Genomic DNA, 14548 nt, shown 5'->3' with positions numbered 1-14548 from the left:
GAATTTAATGAGATGAATCATCCAAAAAAGATGCATGAAAACTCATTAGACCATAATATGGGAACGATGCTATCTGCAGCACACCCAGAACCACTGCTCCCTGCTGCTCCTGGTACATAGGCTGCACCAGCTGCCCACCCCATCACCACTGAGCCTACTACCCACCTGTTTTCCCTGATAACCAGTGAGCAAAGGAGACTTTGCTTTTCTACTTATCACACCACAACATAAAAACTTTCGAGACGTTTGGGATGTGACCAAGAACAAACTATTCTATGGCAGCCAGCTGGTGAAGGCAGCACATACAGAGCATACATACACCAAGGTTAGACCCACATGTGCCAAAAGCAAACTGTGTCTCTGAATGATATCTTAGTGGGAGACATAAGCAGTACTGCACGCAGCCCCCAGTGAGGATTTGCTCCTGACAAAGCACTGTCAGATGCTGTTGTTCCCTTAGAAACAAAGAGAACTATAATAGGGCAGGATCCCATGAAAAAGCCAACACATCGCTGTTCCTGCAGCTGATACAAACTGTTGCTGTTGTCACTGAGCAGCTGCTGCAAGCCTCAGGCACAGGGATGGATGTGCATATGTGCATGTAGCTCCTGGGCACCTTCCAGCTGCACTGAAAAGCTCCTCTGTGCAAGTGACAGCCTGCACGAAAACTGAGACACAAAGCACATGTGCATGGCAAAGTGCATTCAAGTGTGATGAGCCGTACCTTTACTTGGTGGAAATCAGCTCTGCCAGCTCCAACAAAATGATGCAGAACAACCAGCCTGCTGCCTCCTACGTTAGCAACACAGCATCCAGGTGGCATCAGTGCAGCAATTAGAGCTCAGGTGTTGCAGATGTCTATGATTGATGGGGGAAAGCTTTTGGGTAGCAGCTTCAGTAACAGGGTCAGAACTTCAGTAGCTCACTAACTGCAAAAAGTAGCTGGCCCAGCTTAAGTTGTGCTTTGAGAGGAAAGGTGATAGATTAAAGTTAACTTCCAGAACGTCATTCTGTATCAGTTTTTTACCTTTAATTGATTTCCTGGAATTATTCTACAATTAATCGCTGGAAAATACTGAACAATCTTAATGCACCTCCCTGACAAATCAGCTGCAAAGGAAATGTCTTCTTCAAACAAGCTCATGTGCACCCACAGCACCCCATCCACGTGCAGGACACACAGCCCATGATGTCAAGCTAAATACTACGCTAGAAACACTGCAATGAAAATACAAGCTAAAGCTCATGCAGTAAAAACAGCTATTCAGACAGAACATCAATTACATAAATTCACATAAGAAAATCCCCCAAACACACGGAAATCGTGCAGAACCATCATTCTTCCTAACAAAATAGAGCACCGAAAAATAAGATGTTTCATTTGGGATTGAGGGAGGTACTTCAGCCCCCAATTATCCTCTCATCACTTCACATACCTCCTCCACGAAACAGCCTTTGACATCCCTGCTGCAATGCTAACAAGCCATCTCCAAACTCAAGAGCTGTTATCAGTGCCTATCAAGCATGAGCTCGGGAGCAAGAGCAGGAATTCATTTAATACACATGATTGCCTTTTAAGTGTGAACACTACGGTTTAATTAGCTACCTGATTTCTCAAAGAGTCAATTTCAATACTAAATATGCTGAATATCTGAATTACATTGCATAAGAAGATCACCTCCTTATCTGAATCCATCAGATGTTTCAGAAGCTTCAGTTGGGACACGCACCTTGAAAACCAATTCCATCCAGCAGCCTTCGTGTTTCCTTCAGTCCAGCAGGCAAACCTCACAGAGAGCTGCCCTAGTGCTGCCTGAGGGGAAAGCAGACTAAAAGAGCACGGTGAGCGTTCTCTGAAGGTTTGGATTGTACACATCTCTGAGTACAAGAATTGTAGCACTACTCCATATTACATTCAAGTTGATCAAACAAGTGTTAGCACAAACACAAACACACCACAGAGATCTTCCATGTTATGCATTTCCCCCCCCGCTATCTGCAAGATTTCTGCAATTAGTTTAGCCTGACTGGGCAGAACCTTTTAGAGCCAAACAAGCTCACGGTCCAAGTTTTACATCTGTTACAGTGACAAAGCAGCTTATACCTTGCAGCCTTACCTTTCTGGATCAGCTACCTGGAGCTGTCTAATGTTACAGCCGTGCTTCCCTGCATGTTTATGAACCAGACAATCTCTTGTTGAGTGACACCGCAATTAGCAAGGAAGGGCAACAAGCCTGCAGTTGAGATGGCAAGTCAAAGGAAAAGGGGCCTTCTCCCCCAAGAGACACCTTCGACCCCGTGGATTACTTTGAGCACTTCAATTCCAGCCAGGTGGCTGCTGGTAGAAGAACAGGGCTCTTTACTTCACAGCAGTGCAATCTCTTTCCATTTATTTACCATAGAAATGACCTCCATTTGTGACACTGAGAAGTGGTTTTGTTTGTTGCTTTTTTTATTATCAGAAGTACAGTTCATTGTTCTGTATTGCAAACCCTTTATTTCACAGTAGCAAATTAATATACAATAAACCTCTCCTGATAAGAAGGAAGCAGAACTGCAATAGTTCTAACCTCTTTGGAGAGTTTTAGTAAGCTTTTATGTACAAGAAAATGTTAGTTAGAAAAATACCCATAAAATATCTCCCTTAAAACTCTAGCAAGAAATACTATCAGTGATGTCAAGGCAGAATTCCCAGTGAGGTTTATCCTGTAAAACAGAACAAAAACACACAACCAAGGCCTCCCCCCCCCCCCCCCCAATTTTCCAGCATGAAGCTTTACAGGGTATGAACTCAAATGGGTGTCCCAAGTTTAATCTGGATAGCTGCCTGAAGATACACCTCACTTCATTAAAGAAAAACAGAAAGGCAGGTACAAAGTCACTTGAAGAAAAGGAAAAGACAGCACCAAGAGCCTTCAACGCAGTTCAACTACGTGAAGCATTTCACAGAAGTTTCCTGGTATTTACCCAGCTAAGTTCTCAGGCACTTGGTTAGGGGGGCTGGCTCTAAGCCTACTAAATAACAGCAGAGGACTTTGGTGACTAACTGGCTTAGAACGTGAATAAGGAATAGAAACAGTGCAAAGGCCCAGAACAAGTGTTAAGCCTAACTATAAATACTGGAGGAAAAAAGCCATGGTTACTAAAATCCCAAGCTACCTGAAAGGAAACGAAACCTCTGAACGCATCTTCTTGGCAGCTATTATCCAGACTAAAGTTCCATTGCATTTCGACTGAGTCAAAACAGAATGATTCCTATTGTTGCGTAAGCAGCTACAGCTGTGCTATGTTATCAAACAGCCCTAAAAAGTGAACAGAGCAACATTAATTACCTAGTTTATGTAGCGAGGCAGCTGACAGCTTTGAAATTTCAGACGTCTTGAATTTTCCTCACTGTTCTCTCCAGTTACTTCAATTGATTTGAAGGTTTTTATGTCGCCTGAAGAGACCGACTTATTTACAGAAACCTTCCTCCTGAAATGCTTTCTATAATTGATTGTAATTACAGCAATTGATCATAATTGCTCTTTGCTGAGGCATTTTGAAATTCCAGAGATAAATCTCAGTTGCATTCAAGTAAAAGAAAAAACAATGAGGGTATCCAAGCATTGCCTTGTTATCTTTCTTTTTTTGGCCCACATCAATGTATTTAATGACCTTAAAAAATTCCAGCAGCAAGTTTAAATTACATTTACATATATAAAATAGTCATATACATTTAGCTAACACTGAGAAAATGAAATCACAAGCAACATGAAGACAAACAGATGAAGAGATGACCGATTCTGGAGTTAAAGTCTTTTTACTGGGTCTCTGGATGTAACACGACATCAACAGTTCTCTAAAGAAGCACAACTTGCAGTTAGAGAATCCTGAAAGCATAACTTATTCTTTTTAGAGCAATGCATGAGCAGTGAATTAGCTCAGTATTCACTGCTGCAGTCTTCATTAAGCTGTATATTATGGGAGAATAGTACTATTATTTGCTCTTTCCCCCCACTTTTTCTTTTGCTACTAACACTGCAGTAAGCAGTCAAAATTCCTAGAAAATTCAGTGGCATCAAGATTTTTAATGCCAAGAACACAGACTTGTCAGACACTGAAAGACAAAACAGCTGATAATATCAAGTGGCTATGCAGATAGCTGTGTACTCAGTCAACTAAGTTTGAACTCAAAGATGAGGGAAACTCACAGCTTCAAATTCATGTGGCACATACAAATATCTGTTAAAATAGTGTCAAATAACATTTCAAGTCACACGTGATGAGCACAGCCATGAGACCAAAATAAATAGCAGATACTTTATTACCTAAGATTATTTCAAGTGCGGTACTTCCTGACAACGCTTACAAAGAATCACCAAGTCAAAGGATGCCAAAGTCACATGGATCTGTAAAACCCTGCCGACTGTTAGTTTCCACTTAGCTTCCTCATGATAGGGCTGTCAGGTTCAGCGTTAGTGAAAATACTCCCTACAACAACATGAGTACCCCAGATGTTATGACGAATAACTTTGCAGCAGCCAAGATCATCCACGGAGAATCCAAAGTGACGGTAGCGTTCATCTGTTTCAAACAGAGTGTTGTTTGTGTAAGGTCCAAAAAACTAGGTGGAAAAGAAGAGAATTTCTCATGTTATTATTTGGAACGTTTTGTACCATGAGGGTTAACAGATCAATAACAAAGCGGTCAAGTTTTTTCTAAGTGTCAGAATCACCCCTTTTTAAAAACAAAGGGAAGGACAACAACAAAACTAAATCCAGAAATACCATCTGTGCCTGTTGGAAGAAACAGTACGTACAGTTTTGTTGGAGACATCTACAGGCAGAGCATCCCTGCTTGTACTGATAACCCACACTTAAGGGTTTATTATACCTTCAACACAGACAGAGGGCTGAGGGCATTTCAGCATGTCTGAATGTCTCTTAAGTCAGGCACACAAAACACCTTCAGTGCTCTTAAAAAAAATCTGCTGCTTCTTCAGATATTAAGAAAAAAATCTCCTATTAAACAGCAAAATTAAGACATGTACCTTTCCAACCCACTAAAAGGTTCACTATGATTATGTTCAGGTATGTGATTTCTACTACAGTAAGTTCCCAAACAAAAATGCTTGCACACATGTGCTTTGATAGAAACTCAGTTCTCTCTTGTAACATTTAAGACACTGTCACATTTCACTGATGTCTTGGAAAGAAAATGCCAGCTCCTGGTGTAATCAGAGAATGGCCTGGGTTAAAAGGCTCACAGTGTTCATCCAGCTCCAACCCCTGCTGTGTGCAGGGTCACCAACCAGCAGCCCAGGCTGCCCAGAGCCACATCCAGCCTGGCCTTGAATGCCTGCAGGGATGGGGCATCCACAGCCTCCTTGGGCAACCTGTTCCAGTGCGTCACCACCCTCTGGGGGAAATCTGTTATCCGACAATGGATTCCATGCCATTTAATTGGAACAAGCTATTCATTTTTTCTACGTAACGTGTCATTAACTTGTGCAAAGAATTTTTTGTTTTTTAAGAAAAAGCACCCATCTACACAACCAGGCTTATTTATGGATAACCAAAAGACCTTTTGGAAGGCAAAAGCAGCCTACTGCACAGTGACAATTTTTTAGGCAAATTCCTACAGTTATCTAAAATTCAGCTTCATTGTTGAACAAGTTTCTCTGAAGAGCCAACTGCAACAAGTGACACAGTCTATGAAGAGTCATAACCTACCTTCCTAATTTATAAAAGGAATTATCCTATGGTAACAGTCTTGTGGCAATATGAAAAAGCTGGATTTAACCTATACAGAAGAATTCCATTGCCACTACTAGTTCAGACAGGAGGGTTCCACACAGCACGTAACTTACTGCCAGTCCTGAGGAAGGATCAATGAAGTCAGCCCAATAGCCTTCAGAACAGATTGCATAGCAGATTTCCTTGGCACCATTGATGAACTTAAAAGAAAAATAAAAAAGGAAGGAAGGAAGGTCAGAGATGCTTTATATCCAGGCAGATATGTAGATAGATACACATAGATCAGAACACACAATATATACTGAAAGTGAATTCTTGTTCTCTGCTAGTAGATGAGAAATTTGGCACATTTTCAACAAAAATATTAAGATACTAAGGCAATTAAAACTAATGGCATATATTAAGTTAGTCCAATCATACAAGGTTTTAAGTGTTCCTCGTGTCAGTCAGTAACGTATTAACAGCTTGTGTGTGGAATAATATAATTACTCTGATTATTCATGCAGATTGCAGTCATACCTGCTACCCTCTCTAATAAGTCAAGCATTACTTCAACAGGATTACAAGTCTCACCAGAACTCCACAAATTTGATGCTAAACACAGCACTGTGTATTTATATAAAAATACAGTTTTGCTATTAGGTCTGCTCTTAGCTAGCAGGAAAGTACCAAGGTAGTGCTGGCAGAACAAACACACAACTGCAAATGACTTGCAGAATGCTTGCTGTCATGATGCTGAACTAAAACAGTTTCTTAACTACCTGATTTTATTTATTTAACATCAGTCTACACCAATTCTCTCGTTGTACTTGACCCTTGGTCCTGATGAACATCGCTTTCACTATTAGACAATCAAATCTGAATTGTTTACAACAAAGGATACTAGCAGCTGTTTATGAAAATGTCTTTTCACATTAAGTAACATAGCAAGAAGTTCCCTAGTCTCTAATGCCTCACCACAAACCTCCCTTTGGAGAAAAATCTTAGAGAAGTCACTACATTTTTATAGCAACTGAGCACCTAAATTTAAAGCTGACATTACAACACGGGGCACAAGAAAAATCACATCACCTATAGATTAAAAAGCACATTTTTGCACAGATGAATAAGAACACAAATCCTTGCTTACGTGCTTTTAATCACCTAAATCAGCAGTTTCCAAACCATGTTAGGAGGGTGAACAGGAATTTACAGAGTAACTTCTCAAGAAGTCAGCAAAGGTGAATGAAAACCCACCCCCCAAAGCCTCAAGATACATGATGACTCTAGAACTGTCCATGTGCTGAGGAAAGCATGCACAGGTACAAGAATCTGAACAGCAAAACGCACTGATCTGGAGAAAAGCAGAAACAGAATTCATGTAACTCCATTGAAATACAAAGGAATTTCCCTAATCCCATAAAAAGACATGCCTCTGACTTCAGAATAAATTAACACTTTATTGGTTCTCATTTAGTTGCCAGACAAGTTTGAGGTACAAAGATAATTATTTTTACTTGGCCTCATCTTCTTAGAGGTCCAAAATAAGGAAGTGTATCCCTTATGGTAGCCAGTTCTACTCCTTGAGGCCTGATGGCTCTGAAGATTAGCTATACGTGTAAGTCAACTATCTGAAGACAGCATTTAAAGCATTACATTTCTGATACAACGCTAGATCAAAAGATGTAGTGTAACAAACCCACTACAAGCTGGCAGAGTGGCATTGGTAACCACTTGAGATTCACCATTGTAAATGCTTAGACCTGGCTGTAACTAACCCTCATTACTTTAGCACAAGTCTCTCACATTAAATTAGTATTTTTAATGTAACTTCTAACCATTTATGAAGCAAACAAACAGACCATTTTCCTGTGAATTTGCTGTTAGTAACCCTTAGGCCAGGAGGTTACAGCTAACATCCCAACACTCCTACAGTGACTATATTAGACTTGACAGGGAGGTGCACAAGGAAGAAAGATGCCAATTAACATATAATTAGACCAGATTACAATGCCAAAGATCAACAGACCATACATAATTCAAAGAGAACACCACACTAAAACGAAGGGAATTTTAATTTGCATGTAATTTTATGTTGATACTGCAGACTGCTTGTTTCTTTTGGTGGTAACCCAAACACTGCTCTCTACAGACCACACCTGCAATTTATGAGGCTGCAAAGGGCATTAAAAGCTGAATCTGACCCTCAGCACACCGATGAAAATCTTATCAGATGATTTTCTTTAATAGCTTTAGAAAAAATTACCATATATGAAGATGATGTATTTTAAGGTGCCAAGCAAAAGAAATGCCAGCAGCAGCAAGCAGCGACTCCTGCTGGAGGAGGTACAAAACAGAATGAGAAACAAAGCTACTTTCAGAGAGACATCTAGTGGCAAGAGAGCATCAAGACAGCATTCATGAGGCTGGTGAGCATTGGATGCACAGTTACTGATATCCAGACTAAAAGATGCACCTGTTACCAGAATGAGGAAATAGAGCAACCGCTTCTGTAAGTGAGGATGCATAAAGTCCATGCTCGAATTTTAATTACACCACCAAAAAAGAAAAGAAGAGTAGAAAATTCCTACAAAACACAGTGTACTGAAGTGGAAATGAGGTGAGCAAATACTTGCTGCCCTTTAGCTGCAAGACAACCTTGTTTAATGTGTTGCTTCGCCATTTTACAACACACAGCTGGCTCCACCTACTATAAAGAATCCAACAGTTTTATGAGAAATTTCAAGTGGAAGAATATAATGGAGTTAAAAAGATGTAACCATTTTATCAGACAGAACATGAGATATGGTATATTCCTACCTGAGCTGGAAATAAACCAGAATATACATATAATACACAGATTAATCTACAAAGATAAAATGATACTTATGTCAACTACTTACATTTTCTAACAACATTTCTCTCTCATCTTCCACTTCTTGACTCCATACAGTCATATCATTTTTAGTCTTCTGGGTAACAGTCAGTACCGTTAAACGGTTGGCATTCACTTCTGGAAACATTGATTCAAAGTCTAAAAGTGAAACCAGGATTTTACAGCTTGCTCTTAAAGATTTTTCTGTTTTAGAGAAATGATCAAACCTAATTGAGAGCCTTCATTCATTCAACAAAGAAATGCGAAATGCCAACACAGCTTCACAGAAAGTAACGTACATTGGCAAGGCCCTGTGAACAGCTACTTATGGAGTGGAATTTGCTCTTTCAAGACCTCCTCTTTAATTGCAAGTTAATTAAGGCCTCAGTATTCTGTAAATTTTAGAATATGCAAACAAGGAACTTTTTCTGCAGAAAGATACCTAGTAAATTGCTCATCTTGAAATGAATGAACTCCAGTTCGCTGCTTGAGGTACACAGATCTGGTTAAGCCAGCAAATTTCACACACATTCATTTCTTACTTTAAACCCTTCAGTAGAAACGTCCCAGATCTGCTTCTGACTGCTCCTAGGACACAACAGCACTCACAAAAAGGGCTGAAACCATCATGATTCTTCCACTCCATCATTTATGAGAGCAGAGCACTAAGTTCAACATGAAACTCAAAGCACCATCGACAGCAAAATTTCAGCCTTCATTTTACACACCCTTTTCTTTTGTGAAATACAAACTTTGGACACGTTCTATGAGGTCGATTTCACCAAAGCCTTTTACTCTACATATTTTTACTTCTATATTTGCAGTTTGTTTTGAAATCACCCAAAGAAGTTAACCTTTGCTATACCTTTCCGTAGCAGCTCAGGACAAGCTTGTACTGCACATTCCACTTTTGCATTTTCAAAATACGTTTCAGCATTATTTACTTGCTGTTTCTGTTGAACATCAGAACCCTGTAGAGGAAAAATAAAAAGGAAATAAAAATCACTTTTCCTACTCTTTAATATACAACAGGAAAAACATCATGTAGTAGCACACCAGACTGCATTTTTGTGACTGTATGCCTACTGATACACCCAAGAAGTCTCACAGAAAGATGATGATTTGCTATTGCTTACAACTCATTTTTACACATTAAAGATAGAACAAGTACACACATAGTCTATTATCTGAACAGAAACTCTACCTTTTATTCTAACAGCACCATCCAAAGCATTAACCAATAGGGAAGCTTTTGAAAAATACCCATTTGAAGCAATGGCCTGCAAGCATTTGATACAAAAGCAATGCATAGATTTCAGACATGCACATTCCCTGAGCCAGAGAAAAACTTGGAAGCTACACAACAGCTCAATGGCACTGACCTCCCATTAATTTTAGCTCTAGCTGAAATTGTAGCCTTTAAGACAGAAATGTTACAGTCAGATACACAGAATTTAAGCTTATAACATCCTTAAGAAGGTACTTAAAGCAGCTGCAAGCTTTGGGATAGTAACTGTTAGGTAACATAGGTGCAGAATCCTTAGAAACAGCTTTAGTAGCTATAACTTTGCCTTAGCTTAAAAGCAATTACAGCAACTTGAAACTTTAACGTTGAGCAGTGTATCAAGTCCCACCTAGCACCAGTCTGTAACTGCAAGTTCTCCCTAGAGGAAACGATTCCACTGAACACACAGCACAGCTGACTTTTTTTTTTTAAACTCCTATATATGAACAGTGGTAGGCAGAAAACAGAAAACAAACACGCAGACCCAAACCAGACACTAACTGCACTTCAGTGCACACATTTCCATTTTTTTTTTTGCATTACGACTGTAAAGTTGTTGGGACAGATCAGCTGGTATTTCAAGCCTGACAAATCATGCAGTTATGCTGCTTTACCATTTCTTTTCTTCCTAATCACTGGATGCTTCCTTTACAGAGAATGGTAATGTAATGGCTGATCTTGATTTCTTGTCTACTGCTCCCATTCTACCCAGTTAAAGACAACTCATAGCACACACACTTACCACCTACACTATAATTAAGAGGCTACAGCCATTTTCCAAAGAGCTATGCCATATTTTCCCATTAATGGGCTGGTAGGTTCATTTATATTAGTTTTATGCAAACAGAATTCCTCTGGCTGTTCAAAGCACAGGAACTTGAGCTTCAGCAGCTCCAAGCTTTTCTCCTGCCTGCTGTAGCAACTCATGTGAGGAGTTTGTATTCAGTCCAGATTTGAGTCTTCTCTAGAAGCAGTTCAGCATTTTCACTACCTAAGCACTGCTCACAGGTTCCTGAGCAACACTGCTATTAAACAAGCTGATTCTTGTTAACTGCCTTCTGAATATCAGTTGTGAAACCTTTCCAGTTTCTCCATTCCACCTGGTCAGCAGCAGATGCACTGCTGACTTTATTATACAAGCAATCTTTCTAGAATGCAGACGTGCCACCAATACACCTGGTTTGTGTTAAGTAAACCAAAGGCTAGGTTTTTTTGTTGGCCTTTTAACTTCACTTATGATTCATACACACTGAAAACAGACTTTTGGGAACTCACCAGGAGCCTACGCTACATTTAAAAAGAAAACACTACAAGGCACTTCTACAACAGAGATTTACTAGCTGACTTCTGAAGTCTGAACATGTCACGAACTCAGAGATTGGAAAGCTGAGTCAGCAGCTAGTAGCAATAAACATCTATTAAAACAGTCTGACCACGCAAGTCAAACTAGCAATTAACAACCTGCCTGTCGTTAACAAGGCATCTGACTGGCTACAAGTTTCACCATTGCCAAAATGTACTCTCATATTGAGACTTGAGGTTGAGCTACATTGGTCTGCTTGTCATGTCTGAATTCCAGGGGAGTCAGAACTAAACAGGCAGGTTTGAGTACACTGTCTAAACTACGCAAGGCCAAATCCATACACTGAAATAGATTCTGAAAGTCAGAATCTACTGCTCTTATTTGATAAAAGGTGGAGACACTTTGCAAGCAGTACATTTTGATACTGAAGTTTTCACACATCCATGTAAGTCAAAAGTTTCTACACTGGCTTCCTTACCTCACCTGAAGTTCATCTTTCAGAGGCAGCTGAAATATCAGTAATATCTTCTCACAGAAGGAAGACACAATGATTATGTTTCTCCTGGACAAGAAACATCAGCTTTGCACAGAAGCTTGTTCTTACCTGAAATTCATTTATGTATTGTGCCATGACAAATTCATGCCTTTCATTCGGTGAAGGCTCTGCTAATATATCAGGCAGACTTTGTGAGGCTTGGCTTTTCCTCTGAGCTGCAGTCCCATTTAGGTGACAGTCAAAACCAATATTACCAGGCAACTGGAATCTCTGGTCCTGAGGACCAAATGGACCCATTACTTCATCGGGCCATACAGTTCTTGGACCTGCAAAAGTCAAGGTCTTGTTTTAGCTGTAGTGATATTTAAAAAGGAATTAAAAAAGAGAAAAGCTCAAATATCTTTATTTGATCACAATCACAAAACCAAGGCAACCAGAACACAGGTAAGCGACCTGCCATAATAAAGACACACACTCCAGAATTCCTAGTTTTATACGGAGCGTACAGTTCTGATTAGCACATCAATTCAAAGAAAATGAATTTGCTTGTTCTTACATAAATCAGGAGGTGTAGCAGCAACATGAGGCTCGTCTGAGCCAGAGGAACCTGCTGTAGAAAAAGCCTTGGGATTTACAACTCTTTTGACTAAGGAATAAAACCCTGGTAGGTAGGTGACCAATCTTGCTCTGTTACAGAGCACCTGAGAAGACAAAAACAAAAGCAAGTATTATATACTGCTAACAAAATTACTAGTTTAAGTACAGTTCTGTATATCATAAAACTTCATAATTAAAGCTGTAAGTTAACGACCAGCAATTATTTTTATAACATAGAATTTTAAAAATACACTATTATTTTTTTAATCTTTTCCTAGTGATAGTTTCCTAAGCAAAAGAAAAGCCTTGAAAGCACTTAGTGAAAGCCCTTCTTGCTTGAGGGGATAAAAAGATGAAGCAGCACCACACAAATGCTCTGAGTTATAGAGGTACACAAATAACGCACCCAGCCTTGTTTCCACGATCATCACAGTTCAATCATGATCAGAAGTACCGTTAATCGAGTGCTGATATCCAAGACCTCTGCCCTGAAAGCTCGCACAAACATTAGCTGCTCCACACTCACACCTCCTAAAAGACTTGCGGAGACACCAGAAAATAACACTACAGACACATCCCGTATCTTCCATCTAGAAGCACACATATGTGCATACACACGCTTCCTTGGCAGCAAAGCAAAGGATTCAAGGAGACATGCATACCAAAGCAGGTGGGTATGGAAATTTCTACTTCTGTATTTTGCACTTGAAATCCATAAATATTTAACACGTGCAAAACTTCAGCTAGTGCAAGCGACGTTAGATTCGCAAACTCAGCACATTCGCATATTTATAAACAAGCATTACTGCAAACAGATTAGTTCAGCACCCCAGGCAAGCTGCCAACGAGCCATAAAACCTTTGTGAATTCTGCTGTCTTGGGATACACCAGCAAATCTGCTTCACGCCACGGCCTTATGCCATCCACATAACTATCAGCTCCTATCAGAAGCTGATTCAGTCAGGTGGTAAACAGAAAATGATGCAACACTGTCTCTCTCTGCGTGCAAACAAAGAAACTCCAGAGAGCCATTAGTGCTTTAAGGTGAGGAGCAGCTCTGAAACCTCATGACAGGTTGCCCAAGGAGGCTGTGGATGCAACATCCCTGCAGGCATTCAAGGCCAGGCTGGATGTGGCTCTGGGCAGCCTGGGCTGCTGGTTGGTGACCTGCACACAGCAGGGGGTTGGAGCTGGATGAGCACTGTGGGCCTTTTCAGGCCATTCTGTGATCCTATGATTCATTCTATGACATCTTAAGCAGTGCAAGCAGCAACTGTGACTTGTTTGTCAAATAAGAAACAGGCAAATAGCGTGATCAAACTGTCCAGTCTAGCCCAATTTTTATACATCAAAAAAAGCACGGATGACTCTCCTGACGCAGTTGTGCATCCATAACAAAAGCAGCACTTCTGTTAATACCGATTCACTTAATACCCCGATGTTGGCATCACACACACACAGTGCGATGGGACACCCCAAGCTGGAAGGGACCCGGATGGCCGCAGCACTGTGACACAGCCGTGTTGATTCTGCTCAGATCTGCAAATATTTACACACCTGACACCGCACCACTGAAAAACACCCCCCAAAACCAACGTTTTACAGCGGCCTGTGTGGCAGAACGAGGCCAGCAACGGGTGCTGCCCCTCAGTACGACTGAGGCCCACCACCTGAGCCGCAGCCCCCGCATCAGGCCTGGGTTACTCACGTTGGCCATGGCAGACACTCAGCAACCCCTCTCCCAGCGCTCCGGCTCCCCCTGCAAGAGAAGCGAACGCAACGTCCCCCGAGGCCCCGCACCGGCCCCGGGCTGCTCCCCCCTCAGGGCCGCCCCCCGCTCTCCCCTCACACGGGAGGAGGATCCCGCACCGCGCTTCCTACAAAATGGCGGCGGCCGCTGCCGCCCCACCCTCACTACCTCATCTGCCGGACATAAGCAGCCGCTCGCTGAGCCATCGATTAGTGGTGGTGGTTGGGGGGGTTTGAAGCGAGCCGGCAATCGATTAGTCCGGTCTGGGCTCCCTTCGGGGAGGGCCTGTCCCGAGTTGGGTGCGCAATACCGCGTCGGCCCGATAGGGGGCAGCAGTGCGGCGCGGGGAGCTTTGTATCCAGCTGAGGACTTGCTATGTTGTTTTCATGATGCTTTTTTTCACCCTTCTTCCAATATTGCGATTTAATTTAGATCCTGAGTTCTTTGAGGCACGAGCCTCCCTGCTTGCACACGTGCAAACTGCTGTGCATGCTAATGGAACGATTTAAATGCTGGATTAAAAAT

At 41.3% G+C, this 14548-nt stretch overlaps 1 protein-coding gene across 1 annotated transcript; it reads right to left on the bottom strand.

The window, feature by feature from the left end:
- Positions 1-2431: 2431 nt before the first annotated feature.
- Positions 2432-14184, bottom strand: MMADHC (metabolism of cobalamin associated D). Its single transcript, XM_072342393.1, has 7 exons — positions 13982-14184; positions 12233-12377; positions 11785-12002; positions 9458-9563; positions 8621-8751; positions 5852-5938; positions 2432-4606 (listed from the first exon to the last, which is right to left on the bottom strand). The coding sequence occupies exons 1-7, from the start codon at positions 13988-13990 to the stop codon at positions 4412-4414; spliced, it is 891 nt and encodes a 296-aa protein (XP_072198494.1). The 5' UTR covers positions 13991-14184; the 3' UTR covers positions 2432-4411.
- Between the last annotated feature and the right edge of the window lie 364 nt (positions 14185-14548).

This window comes from Excalfactoria chinensis, chromosome 7, assembly GCF_039878825.1.
Source record: "Excalfactoria chinensis isolate bCotChi1 chromosome 7, bCotChi1.hap2, whole genome shotgun sequence".
Taxonomy (NCBI): domain Eukaryota; kingdom Metazoa; phylum Chordata; class Aves; order Galliformes; family Phasianidae; genus Excalfactoria; species Excalfactoria chinensis.
Note: the sequence above shows the minus strand (reverse complement) of the source record. Positions and strands in the feature narration are given on the sequence as shown.

Excerpts from the sequence above, each read along its gene's own strand:
- MMADHC (XM_072342393.1), bottom strand. Across the intron at positions 12,003-12,232 it reads TGCTACACCTCCTGATTTAT|GTCCAAGAACTGTATGGCCC; the intron begins GTAAGAACAAGC and ends TGACTTTTGCAG. Across the intron at positions 8,752-9,457 it reads TCCTGAGCTGCTACGGAAAG|ACTTTGAATCAATGTTTCCA; the intron begins GTATAGCAAAGG and ends TTTCACTTTTAG.